Below are 16742 nucleotides of genomic sequence, written 5' to 3'. Positions count from 1 at the left end.
TGCAGACTGGTGATTCATAGGCAGGTGAATTTCCCACAGAGCCAAGGTTAGCCAACAATTTCTAGAACGCAAATAGGAAATTCTCTGATTCATCTCCTTGAATACAGACATGAAGGGGCCATGGTCACTTTAAGTCACAGAGTCATAGAGATGTACAGCACGGAAACAGAACCTTCAGTCTCACTCGTCCATGTTGACCATTTAGTCACAGATTTGTACAGCATGGAAATGGACCCTTTAGTCCAACCATCCATGCTGAACATATTCCTAAACTAAACTAGTCCCACCTGCCTGATCCTAGGCCACATCCCTTCAAACATTGCCCATTCATGTACAGATAGCTTGAACTAATCTAGTCCCATTTGCCAGCATTTGGTCTAAATCCCTCTAAGCCTGTCTTATTCACATATCCATGCAGGGACCCTTTAAATGTTGTAATTGTAATTCTTTCTAATTGGAGAGACAGAACGAGATAGTCTATTCAAAGCTGTTGTGTATCTTATTCAGGATCTCTGGTTTAGTTTCAGTTATATTACATGAAATATTTGTGCCACAGTTTGATACATAATCTGCCAGATGACAGGAAAGTACTTGGTTCAATGTGTGAGGGTAGCTGCAGCAACAATTCACTGCCCTAACACTCTCAATGTTCTTTCTACCAGCAGCTTGTCGCAACAGATTCAGCTGGGCCTGCTGCCAGTCAGGACAGCTATTTGTCTCGACACGCCATGCACAGATGGACCGCTCACCGATAAGCAGATTACAGCTTCATATACACACTCTATCCCTTTCAACCACAACACTTCACATGTCACAATACAAACCGAAACAACTGCGGAAGCTGTAGAATCAGAAACAAAAACAGAAACTGCTGGAAAAGCTCAGCAAGTCTGGCAGCGTCTCTGGAGAAAAAGCAGAGTTAACATTTCGGGTCGAGTGACCCTTCCTCAGATTTCTCTCCACAGATGCTGCCAGACCTACTGAGATTTTCCAGCAATTTCATATGTCACTGCACGGAAGAGACAAACTAAACATTACAAGGAAGACTGGGCCGTTTCACTCCTTGAGCCCTCTCCATCACTCAATAAGAATCGAGTTTCTATCTTAGCTCAATCATCTTCTTGTCCAACTATAAAATGCTGAGTGTCCAAATATCTATTAACCTCAGGCTTCAATATAAAGCAAACTTTGTTTTAACCGGCATCATATTTCAAGAGGGCCAACATCATCCCTGTGCCTAAGGCAGCTCATGCAGCATGTCTCAATGACGACTGCCCAGTGGCCCTAACTTCAGTGGTCATGAGGTGCTTTGAAAGGCTGGTCATGGCATTAATCAACTCCAGCCTCCCCACTACTCTTTACCCACTCAAAATCCACATCAGGTGCCATATCACTTGCCCTTCACTCCTCCCTAGAACATCTTGACACCAAGAACAGCTACGTAAGAATCCTACTCATTGACGACAGTTCAGCCTTCAACACTATTATCCTCTCAAGACTGATTACTAAACTTAGTGATCTCAGACTAAGCCCCACTCTCTGCAACTGGATCCTCAGTTTCCTGACCCACAGGCCACAATCATTGAAGATTGCAGACAATATTTCATCCTCACTAACACTCAATACGGGAGCCCCCCAGGGGTGTCTACTCAGCCCCCTACTGTATTCATTGTATACCCATGATTGCGTCACCAAATAATGCCATTTACAAGTTCGCTGATGACACCACCATAGTCGGTCAAATCTCAGATGGTGTTGATACCGACTACAACGGTAGGTGAAAGACCTGGAAAAATACTGCACTGAGAACAACCTAGCTCTCAATGCCAGCAAAATCAAGGAACTCATTATTGACTTTCGGCAGGATGTTACTCATGCCCCCCTACACATTAACAACACAGAGGTGGAATGAGTGGAGAGTGTCAAGCTCCTGGGAGTGGTCATCCACAACAAGCTTTCTTGGACCCTTCACACAAACGCACTGGTTACAAAGGCCCAACAATGTCTCTTCTTCCTCAGGCAGCTGAGGGAATTTGGCATGACAGTGAGTATCCTTGCCAACTTTTACAGATGCACCATCGAGAGCATTCTGTCTGGGTGTATCACTACCTGGTATGGGAACTGTATCTTTCAAAATCGGAGACGGTTACAGAGAGTGGTGAACTCGGCCCGGACAATCGCAAAGGCCAACCTCCCATCTATATAATTCATCTACCAGGCCCACTGTCAAGGAAAGGCCGCCAGCATTCTCAAAGATTCATCCCACCCTGGCAATGTTTTTCTACAACCTCTACCATCAGGGAGAAGGTACAGAAGCCTGGACACATGCACCAGCCGGTTTCGCAACAGTTTCTACCCTACTGTTGTTAGAATACTGAATGGACTCACAAACTCTTAACATTCACCTATACCTGTGTTTTTGCTTTTGCCGCTGTTTACCTATTATTTACCGTCTATGCTACTTAACTCTGTGATCTACCTGTATTGCTCACAAGACAAAGCCTTTCACTGTGCCTCGGTACACATGACCATAAATTCAATTCAATTCATCGTATTAACCGGTAATCACAATAAACTGGAACAACACAAATACCAGGACTTTACTGGGTTATTGTGATCTCGAGTAGTCAATTGAGTGTGCAACTGAGACGGCTGTTTTACCGCTAAGTTTTATTTAAAGCAAAGTTCCGTTATTATGTAAATGATTTATGCTGTCAATAAAGTATAACAGTTCTATTATTTAGTGTGTGTTTTACATTGATAATATGGCCCTCTTGATAAACTGGAATATTTGATCAACCAGTACATTCCTGGTCCCTAGGTGCCGGTTAATACAAGATTGGCTGTCCTCAATGCCTGAGCTTCCGCAGCCCTCTGGGAGAGAGAATACTAAAGCTTCACCACCCCATGAGTAAACAAACATCTCCTTATCTGAATCACAAATGGCCAACACCCTAATATCTATTTGAGTTGGGGAAAACATCCTGTCTGTATTCACCTCAGCAAGCCCTCTAAGAATTTTGTCTGTTTCAAATAGACTACCTTGATTCTTGTAAACTCCCATTCTACTCAATCTCTCCTCTTAATCTAAATCTGTACGCCCAGCAATTATGTTAGTGACCTTAGATGCATCTCTGCTATGGGACGCATATCGTCCTCAAGACAAGAGGACCAATATTGTGCACCACATAGTCTCACCAAAGCAACAAGGTTTCCTGACCCAAAATCACAAGCCCTCTTGCACTAAGGGCTATCACAGTCTCAGCTTTCCGAATTGCTTTGTGTACTTGTATGTTAACATCAGACACATGTTAATGACGCAGTTCATTCACTAGCAGCAAGCATTTTGGAAGAGACAGCATTGAAGCCAGATACCCTACAACGAAACAAGTCCAATATCTACAACCCACCCAGTACTTTGATCAACATCTTGGTGCTCAGCTGGAAGCATGGCAGCAGCTGGGGGCCTGGATCACAACTTTGATGGTCAGAGATCGAACCCAATCTGGGAAGAGTGAACGCAACACAGCGGTGAGGGAGGTTCCCGGCATCTGCAATAGCGTTAAGAGCAGGCAGCCGAAACTCGTCTGGAGAACAGGACAAAGTGGAGGAGATTGAGCCCTCGTAGGGAGTGTGAGCCCAGCATGACGAAGTATTTAGGAAAGACTCAAGAGTGTGGTGCTGGAAAAGCACAGCAGGTCAGGCAGCATCCGAGGAGGAGAATTGATGTTTTGGACAATAGCCCTTCCTGATGAAAGGCTTTAGCCCAAAACATCGATGTTCCTGCTCTGCGAATGCTGCGAATGCTGCCTGACCTGCTGTGCTTTTCCAGCAACACACAATGGAGTTTGCACATTCTCCCCGTGTCTGCGTGGGTTTCCTCCGGGAGCTCTGGTTTCCTCCCACAGTCCAAAGATGTGCAGGTTAGGTGAATTGGCCATGCTAAATTACCCATAGTGTTAGGTGAAGGGGTAAATGTAGGGGTATGGGTGAGTTGCGCTTCGGCAGGTCGGTGTGGACTTGTTGGGCCGAAGGGCCTGTTTCCACACTGTAAGTAATCTAATCTAATCTAATCAAGTAAAACTCTCGACCCTAATCTCCAGCATCTGCAGTCCTCACTTTCGCCTTGTTAAGAAAGACTGTTGAACTTATAACTTTATTTTTTCAGTCTTCCACCTTATAGTAAGAAAGACTATATTGTTAAACTTTTAAAATTTGTTTTTTTTTATTTTTCTACTTTATACCTAAACTTTTGTACCTAGGAACTGTATACCAAACGTGGCACCAGGAAAGGTAACATTGCACACTTTTCACTGTACTCATGTACTTCTGCACTTGAGTACACAAATTCTGGGGATTGCGGACAACTGGCAACACCAGCACCTGTATGTTCCCCTCCAAACCACACATGGCCCTGACTTGGAAATGTATCATTGTCTCTTCAGTGTTGCTGGGTCAAAGTCCCTTCTCAACAACCCATCCCAGTTGACTATGGCAGTTTAAGAAGGCAGCTCACCACCACCTTCTTGAGGTCAATGATAGATGAACAATAAATGACAGCTGAGTCAGAGATACTCTCATCCCACGAACGAATTTTGTCTCATGAAGAATTGACCCTAATGCATATCTGCATTCTCCCTCTCCCTTACAAAATCTATTCTTATATAACAAGAGTTATCGATGGGGCAAGGGCAATTATAATGCGATTAGGCAAGAATTAGGATGCATAGAATGGGGTAGCAAAATGCAGGGGATGCAGACAATCGGAATGTGGAGCTGGTTTAAGGAACTGATATTGCATGTCCTTGATAGGTATGTCCCTGTCAGGCAGGGAAGAAGTGTTAAGGCAAGGAAACAGTGGTATACTGCAGGAATTGCATCTCTTGTTAAGAAGAAAAAGAAGGCTTAGGTGTTGATGAGGCAAGATGGTACAGATGAGACGATGGAGAATTACAATTCAGCTAGGAAGGATTTAAAGAGAGAGTTAAAAAGAGCAAAGAGAGAACATGAGCAATCTTTAAGATTTAGAATAAAGGAGAACCCTTAAGCTTTCTATAGGTATGTGAAGAATAAAAGGATGACCAGGGTAGGAATAGGGCCAGTCAAAGACAGAAGTGGAAAGTTGAGTGTGGACCTTGCAGAGATCGGAAAGGTGCTAAATGAACATTTCTCATCGGTGTTCACTCAGGAAAAGGAGAATATTGTGGAGGAGAAGAATGAGGTACGAGATATTAGACTAGAAAGGATCGAGGTTAGTTACGCACAGGTGTTATCAATTCTAGAAGGAGTGAAAGTAGACAAGTCCCCTGGGCCAGATGGGATTTATCCGAGGATTCTCTGGGAAGCTAGGGAGGAGATAGCAGAGCCTTTGGCTTTGATATTTGAGTTGTCATTCTCTACAGGTTTAGTACCTGAGGACTGGAGGATTGCAAATGCTGTGCCATTGTTCAAGAAGGGCAGCAGAGATGACCCAGGTAATTATAGACCAGTGAGCCTTACTTCTGTTGTAGGAAAGGTTTTGGAAAGGATTATAAGAGATAAGATTTATAATCATCTCGCAAGCAACAATTTGATTTCAGATAGTCAACATGGTTTTGTCAAGGGCAGGTCATGTCTCACAAACCTGATTGAGTGCTTTGAGAAGGTGACCAAGCATGTAGATGAGGGTAGGGCAGTTGATGTGGTATACTTGGACTTTAGTAAAGCCTTTGATAAGGTTCCATATGGTAGGCTGATGGAGAAAATGCAGAGGCTTGGAATTGAGGGTGATTTAGCAGTTTGGATTAGAAACTGGCTTCTGTAAGAAGGCAGCGAGTGGTGGTTGATGGAAAATATTCAGTCTGGAGTCCAGTTACTAGTGGTGTGCCACAAGGATCTGTCTTGGGACCAGTGCTGTGTGTCAGTTTTATAAATGACTTAGACGCAGGCATAGGTGGATGGATTAGTAAATTTGAAGATGACACTAAAGTCAGTGGCGTAGTGGACAGTGTGGAAGAATGTTACAGGTTGCAGGAGGACTTGGATAAACTGCAGAATTGGGCCGAGAGGTGGCAAATGTAGTTCAATGCAGCGAAATGTCAGGTGATGCACTTTGGGAAGAATAACAGGAAGGCAGAACACTGGGTCAATGGAAAGATGTTTGGCAGTGTGGATGTGCAGAGGGATCTTGGAGTCCATGTTCATAGATCCCTGAAAGTTGCCACCCAGGTGGATAGTGCTGTTAAAAAGGCATATGGTGTGTTAGGTTTCATTGGTAAGGGATTGAGTTCCAGAACCGCAATATCATGCTGCAACTATACAAAACACTTGTGCGGCCACACTTGGAATATTGTGTACAGTTCTGGTCCCCATATTTCACAACGCAAGTGGAAGCAGTGGAAAAGGTGCAGAGGAGATTTACTAGGATATTGCCTGGTCTGGAGGGAAGGTCTTATGAGGAAACGCTGAGAGACTTGGGTCTGATCTCATTGGAAAGAAGAAGGCTAAGGGGGTATTTGATAGAGACATACAAGATGATCAGAGGATTAGATAGAGTAGACAGTAAAAGACTTTTTCCTAGGATGATGACGTCAGCTTGTAGGAGGTGGCGTAACTACAAATTGAGGGGTGATAGATTTAAGACAGATGTCAGAGGCGGGTTCTTTACACAGAGAGTGGTAAGGGTGTGGAATGCCCTTCCTGCTAATGTAGTCAATTCAGCCACATTAGGGAGATTTAAACAATCCTTAGATAAGCACATGGATGATTTTGGGAAAGTGTAGGGGGACGAGCTGAGAATAGTTCACAGTTCAGTGCAACATTGAGGGCTGAAGGATTTGTTCTCCGCTGTAATGTTCTATGTTCTAACCTACAGTACATTTACAAATTCCTGAGGCATTCCTAATTTATTTCAAGAAAATCATATTTGAAAATAAATATTTAATATCATAACTTTTTATGAACCCCACAAAAAGCTATAAATCACAAATGACTAACCAACGTCACTGTCACATTGCTGTATATCTGAATTTCAAGGCCATCAGGTTTCAGCTCATAGGGCCTCAAACTCTCGCATTCCCTCCCTAAACCTTGACATTTCTCTACCCCTAATTCCACCTTTTAAATGATGCTTAAAACCTATCTCTTTGACCAGGTCAGTCATTATATGTGACCTAGTGTCAAATGTTATTCAATAATATCTCAATGAAGTGCCTTAGAACATTGATATCGTGTATTTAATAGAAGCACAATGAATGTTTTCTTTATACCTCCTGTGAGTTTCATACTTTACTGTTTCTGTACGACACACAGGTGATCAGACTGAGTGCGTGCATTTGATAGATAAGTAAATCTTTAACTTTTCTAAACCTAATCTAACCCAATTTAATATGTGGCTGGCATTAAGCTGGAATCTACAGTTTAAAGTCTGGAGATGCTCGCCTTAAACAAGGATTTTTCTTCCACGGTAGGATGGAAAATAAATCAGGAGACAATGGGAGCATGTAAAAAGGGCAGTACATTAATCACGTGTGACTTCAAACTTCAAGCAGATTGAGAAAATTAAATTGGCAGAGGTCACACACGAAAGAATTTGTAGAAAGTGTTCATCCGAGGATATGGAAAGACGTGGATGCATTAGTAATCATCTTACAAGCATCATTAGATTCTGGAAAAGTTGAGGCAGTTTGAAATCTGTTATTGTAACACCCCTATTTAGAAATGAGAGGGAGACCAAAAAAAAAGGTTACAATTGGCTACTTAGCTTAATCTTTGGTGTTGGAAAAATGTTGGAGTCTATTATAAAAGATGTAATAGCAGAGCATTTAGAAATATATCATATGTTGAAGCAGAGACAACATATGTCATGAAGTTTAACCAGGCTTAACGAATAAATTACAATTCTTTTAGGAGGTAAGAAGCAGGATAGATAAAGGGGAACAAGTAGATGTAATACATTTAATTTTCCAAAAGGCATTCAGTATGGTACGGCAAATAAGGCACCTTAAGATAATACCTCACGGTTTTGGAGGTCATATATTAACACGAAGCAAAGATTGGCTGCCTAACAGAAGTCAGAGAGTTGAGATAAAGGGCATTTTCAGGATGGAGAATGTGAGGACTGCAGATGCTGGAGACCAGAGTTGAAAAGTGTGGCGCTGGAAAAGCGCAGCAGGCCAGGCAGCATCCGAGAAGCAGAAGAGTCGATGCCTCAGGCATAAGCCCTTCTCCTGCTCCTCGAATGCTGCCTGGCCTGCTGCACTTTCCCAGCACCACACTTTTCAACATTTTCAGAATGGAACCTGTAACTAAGAATGCCAAGGGATCAGTCCTGAGACTATAATTATTTATAATATATGCTAATGATTTGCACGAGGGAAGTGAATGTATTTTCACTAAATTTGCGATGACATAAAAAGAAGTAGGAAGGCAAGTGGTGAGTCCTCAGAGGGATATAGACAGGTTAAGTGAGTGGGGAAAGCGTTGCAGATGGAATATGAGGGGCAATGTCTGGTTATGTACTTTGGCAAGAAGAATATTATTTAAATGGAGAAAGACTGCAGAATGCTGCATCTCAGAGCAATTTGAGAGTGTTTGTGCATGAATCCCAAAAAGCCCACATCCGAGTTCAGCAGATAATCAGGAAGCTAGGTTAAAGGATGGCCGTTACTTCAAAGGGAATGGCATATAAAATGTGGCACTAGTTAGATAACACCTAGAATATTAAAATTGAATCCCTAATCTCAGAAAAGATATGCTTGGCATTGGAGGCAGATTCAGGAAAGGTGACCTGGGTACGGAGGGACTATCTTATGAGGAGAAGTCAAGTAGTTTGGGCTTATATTATCGGAGTTTAAAAGAATGAGAGGTGACCTTATTGAATCAGGTAAAGTTCTTAAAGAACTTGACAGGATACTTTCAGTGACATCATTTCCCTTTGGCAGTGAACAGGACCAGAGGGCAAAGTCTCAAAGTAAGAGGACCACCCATTTAAGAAAGAAATAAGGACAACTTTATTCTCTCTGTGAGGGTCGTGAATTTGTGAAATCCTCTACCACAGAGAGTTACCAAGGCAAACATTAACAATGTTCAAGGCTGCAATAGATCATTAATCAGTAAGGGAATCCAGGGTTATGGGGAAGAGGCAGGAGAGTGGAGTTACCAGATCAGCGATGATCTCTTTGAATGGCAGAGCAGACTCGATGGCCTGAATGGCATACTTCTCCTTTACATCTTAGGGATTCAGTCAGAAAACTAGACTACTGACAGCCTATAAAGCAGATAACTCAAAAAACTACCTCTGTTCTCACCCAAGTAAAAGCTTGTCTAAATACGTTGGAAAAGTCCTCCAGAATTTGACTGCACAGAGTAGGCAACGTAGTTGCAAGTACAAGATTGGGGATATTGTTATCAAACCTACAGTTATCAGTTCAGCTGCTGCAAGCTCCTGTTACGCTCCGCAACCCGTGCCCATTGGCCATGAGAAGGCTCTTTAGGCACTGTGAGCCCAGTACAAGGTTATAGTCTGTGACCTGTTTGCACTTACGTTCATTGCTACATTGTTAGAAACATCACCAAGTATGCATCACCCTCTTCAAGCTCTCAACCCAGAAACAGAACATCGATCCCATGTACCAATCATCAATAATCCAACTCTTAAAGTACCAGGAGACAAACTGTACACAGCTTCATAACAGTTTTGTTCCTGCCTTAAGGAACTTTATAACTGTCGTTCCAACCATGGAAAGTCTTTTGTTCTGAGGGTTTATCATGACGTTAGCGATTTTCTGTTCAAGCTTGACTTTCCAAGTAACATTATTTATTATAAAAATTGCTATAGATGGTAATTATAGATATACCTGGTTTTGACTTCTAGTTATATTAGATATGACTATATACGCGCTACTCTTTTCTAAAATCTCCATTGATCATTTCAATCCTTTACGCAGCTTCAATCAATAACCAACTAACACTCAATATAAACATGATTTATGCCCAGTGATGAGCAGCTCCATGACATCACTGCAAGTTGATCCAGGGTCCTAAAGCCCTTTTACAACATAAAGAAAGTAACCGTCCTCCCCATAAAATTATCTCACACTTACCTGGGTTGAATTCCATTTATCATTTTTCTGTCTATCTTGCCAGTCTATTGACATCTTCCTGCAGACTACATATTTTTTGCTCACTAACAACTAACATCCAGTTCCAGTATCATTTGCGAACTACTCGGCCCTGCGCTCAACACTGAAGTTGAAATGATTGATACTCCCCACTTGTGTGGATGAGTACAACTCTCAAGAAGCTCAACACCATTCAGGACAAAGTAACCCACTTGATTGACATCACATCCATGAATATTCAGTCCATCCACTATCGATGCTCATTAGCAGCAGTGCATGCTACCTATAAGATGCATGACAGAATTTTGCCAAAGATATTTAGACAGCACCTTCCAAACCCACGACCATTTCCATTCAAAGGACATGGGCAACAGACACATGGAACACCACCATCTGCAATTTCTCTTCCAAGCCACTCACCATTCTGACTTGGAATGTATCACTATTCCTTCACTGTCACTCAATCAAAATTCTGGAATTCCCTCCATAACAGGATTGTGGTCTACCTACATATTACAGCTGCAGTAGTTCAAGAAAACAGCTCACCACCACCTTCTCAAGGAACAACTACAGACAGGCAAGAAATGCTGGTCCAGCCTGTGATGTCCGCATCCAAGTGATAAAATAAATCGACAAACAGTCAGGGACCCAATACCTAATATTCTGTGGAATCCATTTGAAACAACCTTTCATTTACAAAAGCAATAATGAGGAGTCACAATGGACTCAGAACATTAATTCTGTTTCTCTCTCCACGAATGCTGAAAGACCCATTGAGTTTCTTTGGTATTTTCCAATTTTATTTCAGATTTTAAGCATCCCTAGCATTTTACTTTTACAAATGTACCTATTGACCATGAACTTTAATTTTTGCCACTGAGGCAATTTTAGATCCAGCCTATCACTTTCCCAAGGATCTCATGAAGGTTTCATTTTATTGATTAGCCTGCCTTCTGGAACCTGGTGAAAAGCCATGCTCAGACCTTTTCAAAGGTCATCAAACATTCTCCATGGATTGACCCTCTTGTTTGCCTCATTAAAACTCTGCAGGATGCGAGAGATAAGCAGACACCTTCACTTAGATGAGGAATTCAAATTAAATGGTTCACGGGAATGTTTCTGTTATGACCTACTAAATTATAACTTTAATTTTTTTTAAAAATGTTAATTATAGGAATATCCCTCTCTCCTGTCTGTCTCTGTCTGGTTCCATGATTACAAAATTGACATTTTACCGTAGCACTCTGTACATAGTTTCAAACTTTCACAACCGTCCAATGTGGCATTCTTGTCAATCTTAGCAAGTGTATTAAGATATTAATAAACCAGAGGTTAGAATGCAAAGGCCAAAGAATATGATGTGCAACTGTTTTATATATTTCAACAGAAACATAACACATTAAGTAAACATACTGTTCAAAGTAACTGACTCGGCATTCTTAAAAGTGTTGACTAGTGCATGCGAAATAAAACCATGTTTCATCCCCATGTGCCCTCCTCATTTTAAACTAAACATTTTGACAATGGCACTGTCTGCTTGGCTCCTGCTCATCTTCCCAAGCTGAAGATAAAACATCAAATATTTGACCTCCGGCCTCTTCAGCTCTTTGTGACAAATTTTCAAACTTACGGAGAATGCTTCCCAACATCATTCCCAAATGTCTTGCCTCAATTTTCAGCATTCTATTCCCTTTAGATTAGATTACTTACAGTGTGGAAACAGGCCCTTCGGCCCAACAAGTCCACACCGACCCACCGAAGCGCAACCCACCCATACCCCTCCATTTACCCCTTCCCCCCACGGGCAATTTAGCATGGCCAATTCACCTGACCTGCACATCTTTGGATTGTGGGAGGAAACCGGAGCACCCGGAGGAAACCCACGCAAACACGGGGAGAATGTGCAAACTCCACACAGTCAGTTGCCTGAGGCGGGAATTGAACCCAGGTCTCTGGCGCTGTGAGGCAGCAGTGCTAACCACTGTGCCACCGTGCTGCCCTTGTTCTGGAATCTCCCATGAGAGGAACAAGTTTCTCCTTAACTCCTCTACTTATTGCATTCAAGATCTTAAATACATGGTCTAGATCACTCCTTAATTTTCTATACTCAAGGTAATAAAAGTCTAGTCGTTGACCCAAAATTTAATCCCCGCGTAATAACTGAGGCACTTTGAGGATAAGGAGCCTTTGCAAATTAAATTCTCAGGAAGGTGGAAAGCAATTGAAATTATTTTTAATCAAACGTTTTATCTGATTTATGCGAAATTTCAATCCAATAATCCATGGATAATCAAGAGGAGCATAGTTTAAATTCAAATGTAGACTAATCGTTCCTAGCATATGTCCAAATGAATAGTCATATTTGATTGTTAATGCTTATAGATCCATTTTGAAAACTATCAGGTAATACTAAGTATAGTGTGGTGAAGAATTACACTTATACCTTAAGCAGCAACTCTCTCATAAGTTTTTCTTGCATCATCAAAATATCAGTAAACACAACAATCTGCCCTGCTCTGCATTATCATTGCTGAATTCAGAATATTCAATTCACAATACTCAGTTAAGGACTGGGAGGATTCCTGAGGCATAGTGGTCATGTCCCTACCTCTTAGCCAGGAGACCTGGCTTCTTACAACATATCTAACCAGATTGATTAGAAATATCTAGAAGGGACTCAAGTGACATCACAATCCTGACAGACTCAAAAGACATTGGTAATGTTAGTGCCCATGCAGTCAGAAGTGCATCTTAAAAGCAACTTCCCAACCTTTGGCACATGTCCAAACTTGTCAATTTTTTATATAGAATCCCTACAGTCTGGAAGCTGGCCATTCAGCCCAACAAGTCCGCATTGAGCCTCCAAAGAACATCCCTCCCAAACCCACTCCCCGACACTATCTCTGTAACCCTGCATTTCCCATGGCTACCTCACCTAACGGACACATCCCTGGACATTATGGGTAATTTGAGAACAAATCTTCTCAAAAATTGGTAATTTCCCATGGCCAATCCAACTAACCTACATATCTTTGGACTATGGGAGGAAACCGGAGCATCCAGCAGAAACCCATGCATGTCAAGTAGCAGCTGACATATCACAATTGGCCTTAATTCACCTCCCCCCACCATCTCCGCCAGCCAAATTTCAAAACTTGACCCTTTTTTAGAAAAAGGCTCCACGTGTGGAACTGATAATTAGGCTCAGTTGTCATTCCTCTACAGCCACAGAAAAATATCTCAATTTTCAAGGTTTCATGTGGTATGGGAAGCTAAAGGGGGAATTTGACATCAAGGTAGAGGATCAGTCATGATCATATTGAATGACAGAGGAGACCTGAAGGACCAAATGGCCTACTCCTGCTCCTTGCTTCCATTCTCTGTAACATAACCAAGCATTGTTTAACAGTGCAGGCTGAAATAATGTAGACGGGCAGTTAGTGCCTTATATTCATGTGGCACACCTAATGCATGGGATTTCACAGGAGTGCCATAATGGAAAATTAGACCCATTCTAAGATATTAGTACAAATCGCAACAACACTGGTCAACACAGATCAGTGGGTGGCATGGTGGCTCAGTGGATAGCACGGCACCAAGAAGCTGGGTTCAATTCATGCGTTGGGTGACTGTCTGTGTGGAGTTTTGCACAGTCTCCCTGTGTCTGTGCGGGTTTCTACTGGGTGCTCTGGCTTCCTTCCATAGTCCAAAGATGTGCAGGTTCGGGTGGATTGGGTCTTGGTAAATTGTTTGAGGTGTCCAGAGATGTGCAGGCTAGATGAGTTACCCATAAATGTGGGGTTATGGGGACAGAGTAGATCCAGGTGGGATGCTCTTCGGAGGGTTGGTGTGACTGAATGGCCTCTATATGCGCTGTAGGGTTTCTATAAAAGAGAAAGATTTTAAAGGGTGTCTTGGGCTGGATAGAGTAGGTGCGGATATGCAGGTCCACACTATTAGGCTGCTGAAGGCCAGGTCTTCGGTGATGGAGTGAGTGAAATTGGGGAGCTCAAGGGGCACAAATTTCACAAAGACTGAGAATTGGGAGGGTTCTGGAAGCTTCAGGGGTTACAGCGAAAAGGAAGAGAGAGGCCATGGAAGGATGTGGATTGATAAAATGGAAGCACTGACAAAGTCAGGTCAGGTTATGAGGGATGGGGAAAGGACAGTGCAATGTGTGAATGGGCCCTGGGCCGTAACTATGTGCCCAGTCACCTGTAAACCGACAGAAAAGTGCTGAGAAGCGCCAACCCTTTGTGGAGGTGGAGAAAAGGCAAGTTCCTGAAGGTAAAATCCATCAGCACCGAACTGAACCAGAGCAAAAACAATCAAATAAACTCCACTCACTTGATGAAATATGTTGCACCTTCAAAAGTGAAAGCTTGTTCCCAGCCACGAGGCAGATCTGCAAGTTTCAAAACAAAAATCCAACAATAACGTACAATAAACCCTGAGTGTCTGGCTCATAAACAATGTAGGGTTTGAGAGAGACCTCATTCACTGATTCCTTACCTGGACGGCGCCTGTGTCCAGTTCGAAATCCCTGTCCGGATCTGGGATCTATCCAGGTGGTCGAACAAGTTAAATCACTGTACACACACAAAAAAAAACATCAAATGTACCCCAGCAGTGCCAGAAGTTTTGGGAGGATAATTTAATCTGCAAAACTCTACCGCAAAGTCCAACTCTACAGAAAGGCAAACTTTCTCAAAGATACTCAACTCTATGAAGAAGATCCGCCCATCCCGTGTCACTGCCGAGTTCCAATATTTTGGAAGGCGTTCCATTTGTCCTGGGGACGGGTGGTCTTCACTTTCTCCTCCGTCCCTGTCTCCCTCACCCCCCGGGGGTTAGCACCCCTGCTCCCCTGTGCACTCTCTCGGGCTCGCTTCCTTGTTAAAGGGATCAGTCAGTTGTCAATATCACCGCTTCCTGAGTCCCGCCTGTATCTGAAACTCCTTCCCACCCTGCTCCCAGAGAGAGAGAGAGAGAATGTGCTCCGGAATAAATCACACTCCAATGATACCACCCACACCCTCCCAGGAGAAATTTCAGGTTGCTGTGCAGATCAAAATCCAACTGAGTCAGTCACATTGCACACACAAACTCAGCCTCATTTTTAAAAAATAGTTTGACCTATTTTTCCAAATCCACGTGTTATTGCACACCTCTGGAACAGGCAAGGCTTGAAATAGGGTCTCCTGGTCCAGGGTAGGGACACTACCACTGTGCCACACGGAGACTCCAAAGTACTATACCTGGTGGAGGAGAGGGTGAGGATTGCAGATGTTGAAGAGTCAGAGTTGAAAAGTGTGTTGCTGGAAAAGCGCAGCAGGTCAGGCCGCATCCAAGGAACAGGAGAGTCGACCCTTGGGGCGTAAGCCAGGTATATCCCAGGCGGTCTCCCAACAGCCCTGAGTCTGCTTAGCTTCCGAGATCAGACCAGATCGGATGTTTTCAGTCTGGTATGTCTAACCCCAATCCCCACAAATTTTCCTCCTTGCCACTTTCCTCACTTTCCCTGGGTTAATACTTGTCCTGCAGCCGACACCCACTGAAGGTGGACTGACCATTTCTATTTACGGGATCCTCCTGTGCACAATCTGGCTGCCAAATTTCCTACGCTTGCAGCTTTTTCTTTCAGAAACAGCTTATCTTCACACACTTACACCTCCCCCTCCCTCCCCCCAGCCTGTCTGCAGGGAAACTGGGGGAATGAAACAAGCAATTGAACCCCATCATGAACACTCTTCCCATGACTGGCAAGTCCTAGCCCAGGATTCGAACACTCCATTGTGCCTCAAGACCTGCCGGGAGTACAGCAACTCCTGGGAGGCCTGGTGATAATATCACTGGGCTATTAATCCAGAGACCTAAAAAACATTCTGGGAAGGAGGGCAGCACGGTGGCTCAGTGGTTAGCACTGTTGCCTCAGCACCAGGGTCCCAGGTTTGATTCCAGCCTCGGGTGACTGTCTGTGTGGACTTTGCACATTCTCCCCATGTCTGCGTGGGTTTCCTCCAGGTGCTCTGGTTTCCTCCCACAATCCAAAGATGTGCAGGTCAGGGTGAATTGGCCATGCTAAATTGCCCATAGTGTTAGGTGCATTAGTCAGAGGGAAATGGGTCTGGGTGGGTTACTCTTTGGAGGGTCGGTGCAGACTTGTTGGGCCAAAGGTCCTGTTTCCACACTGTAGGGAATCTAATCTAAAAAGAAACCTGTGTTCAAATCCTGCCACAACAGATAGTGGAATTTGAATTCAATTAAAATCTAGAGTTAAGAGGGTAATGAATGTGAAAGAAACTAATGTCGTTGAGGAAACAACTATCCTGGCCTACATCACTCCTTGAAAGTGGAGTCGCAGGTATATAGGATAGTGAAGAAGGTGTTTGGTATACTTTCCTTTATTGGTTAGAGTACTGAGTATAGGCATCGGGAGGTCATGTTGCAGCTGTACAGGACATTGGTTCGGCTAGTGTTGGAATATTGCGTACAATTCTGGTCTCCTTCCTATTGGAAAGATGTTGTGAAACTTGAAAGGGTTCAGAAAAGATTTACAAGGATGTTGCCAGGGTTGGAGGGTTTGAGCTATCGGGAGAGGCTGAACAGGCTGGGGCTGTTTTCCCTGGAGCATCGGAGGCT

The 16742-nt window shown here is 43.2% G+C and overlaps 1 protein-coding gene across 4 annotated transcripts in view; it reads right to left on the bottom strand.

Moving 5' to 3' along the window:
• plekha6 (pleckstrin homology domain containing, family A member 6) overlaps positions 1 to 14976 on the bottom strand; it is a 345819-nt gene extending 330843 nt beyond the window's left edge. For all 4 annotated transcript variants that reach the window (XM_060845333.1, XM_060845334.1, XM_060845336.1 and 1 more), the window contains exons 1-3: positions 14823 to 14976; positions 14613 to 14689; positions 14448 to 14505 (exon numbers count right to left, since the gene is read on the bottom strand). In XM_060845333.1, the coding sequence (XP_060701316.1) occupies positions 14448 to 14505; positions 14613 to 14689; positions 14823 to 14887 (200 nt within the window). In that variant the 5' untranslated portion in view covers positions 14888 to 14976. The remainder of the gene's footprint in view (positions 1 to 14447; positions 14506 to 14612; positions 14690 to 14822) is intronic.
• Between the last annotated feature and the right edge of the window lie 1766 nt (positions 14977 to 16742).

Source organism: Hemiscyllium ocellatum, chromosome 26 (assembly GCF_020745735.1).
Source record: "Hemiscyllium ocellatum isolate sHemOce1 chromosome 26, sHemOce1.pat.X.cur, whole genome shotgun sequence".
Classification (NCBI taxonomy): domain Eukaryota; kingdom Metazoa; phylum Chordata; class Chondrichthyes; order Orectolobiformes; family Hemiscylliidae; genus Hemiscyllium; species Hemiscyllium ocellatum.
Note: the sequence above shows the minus strand (reverse complement) of the source record. Positions and strands in the feature narration are given on the sequence as shown.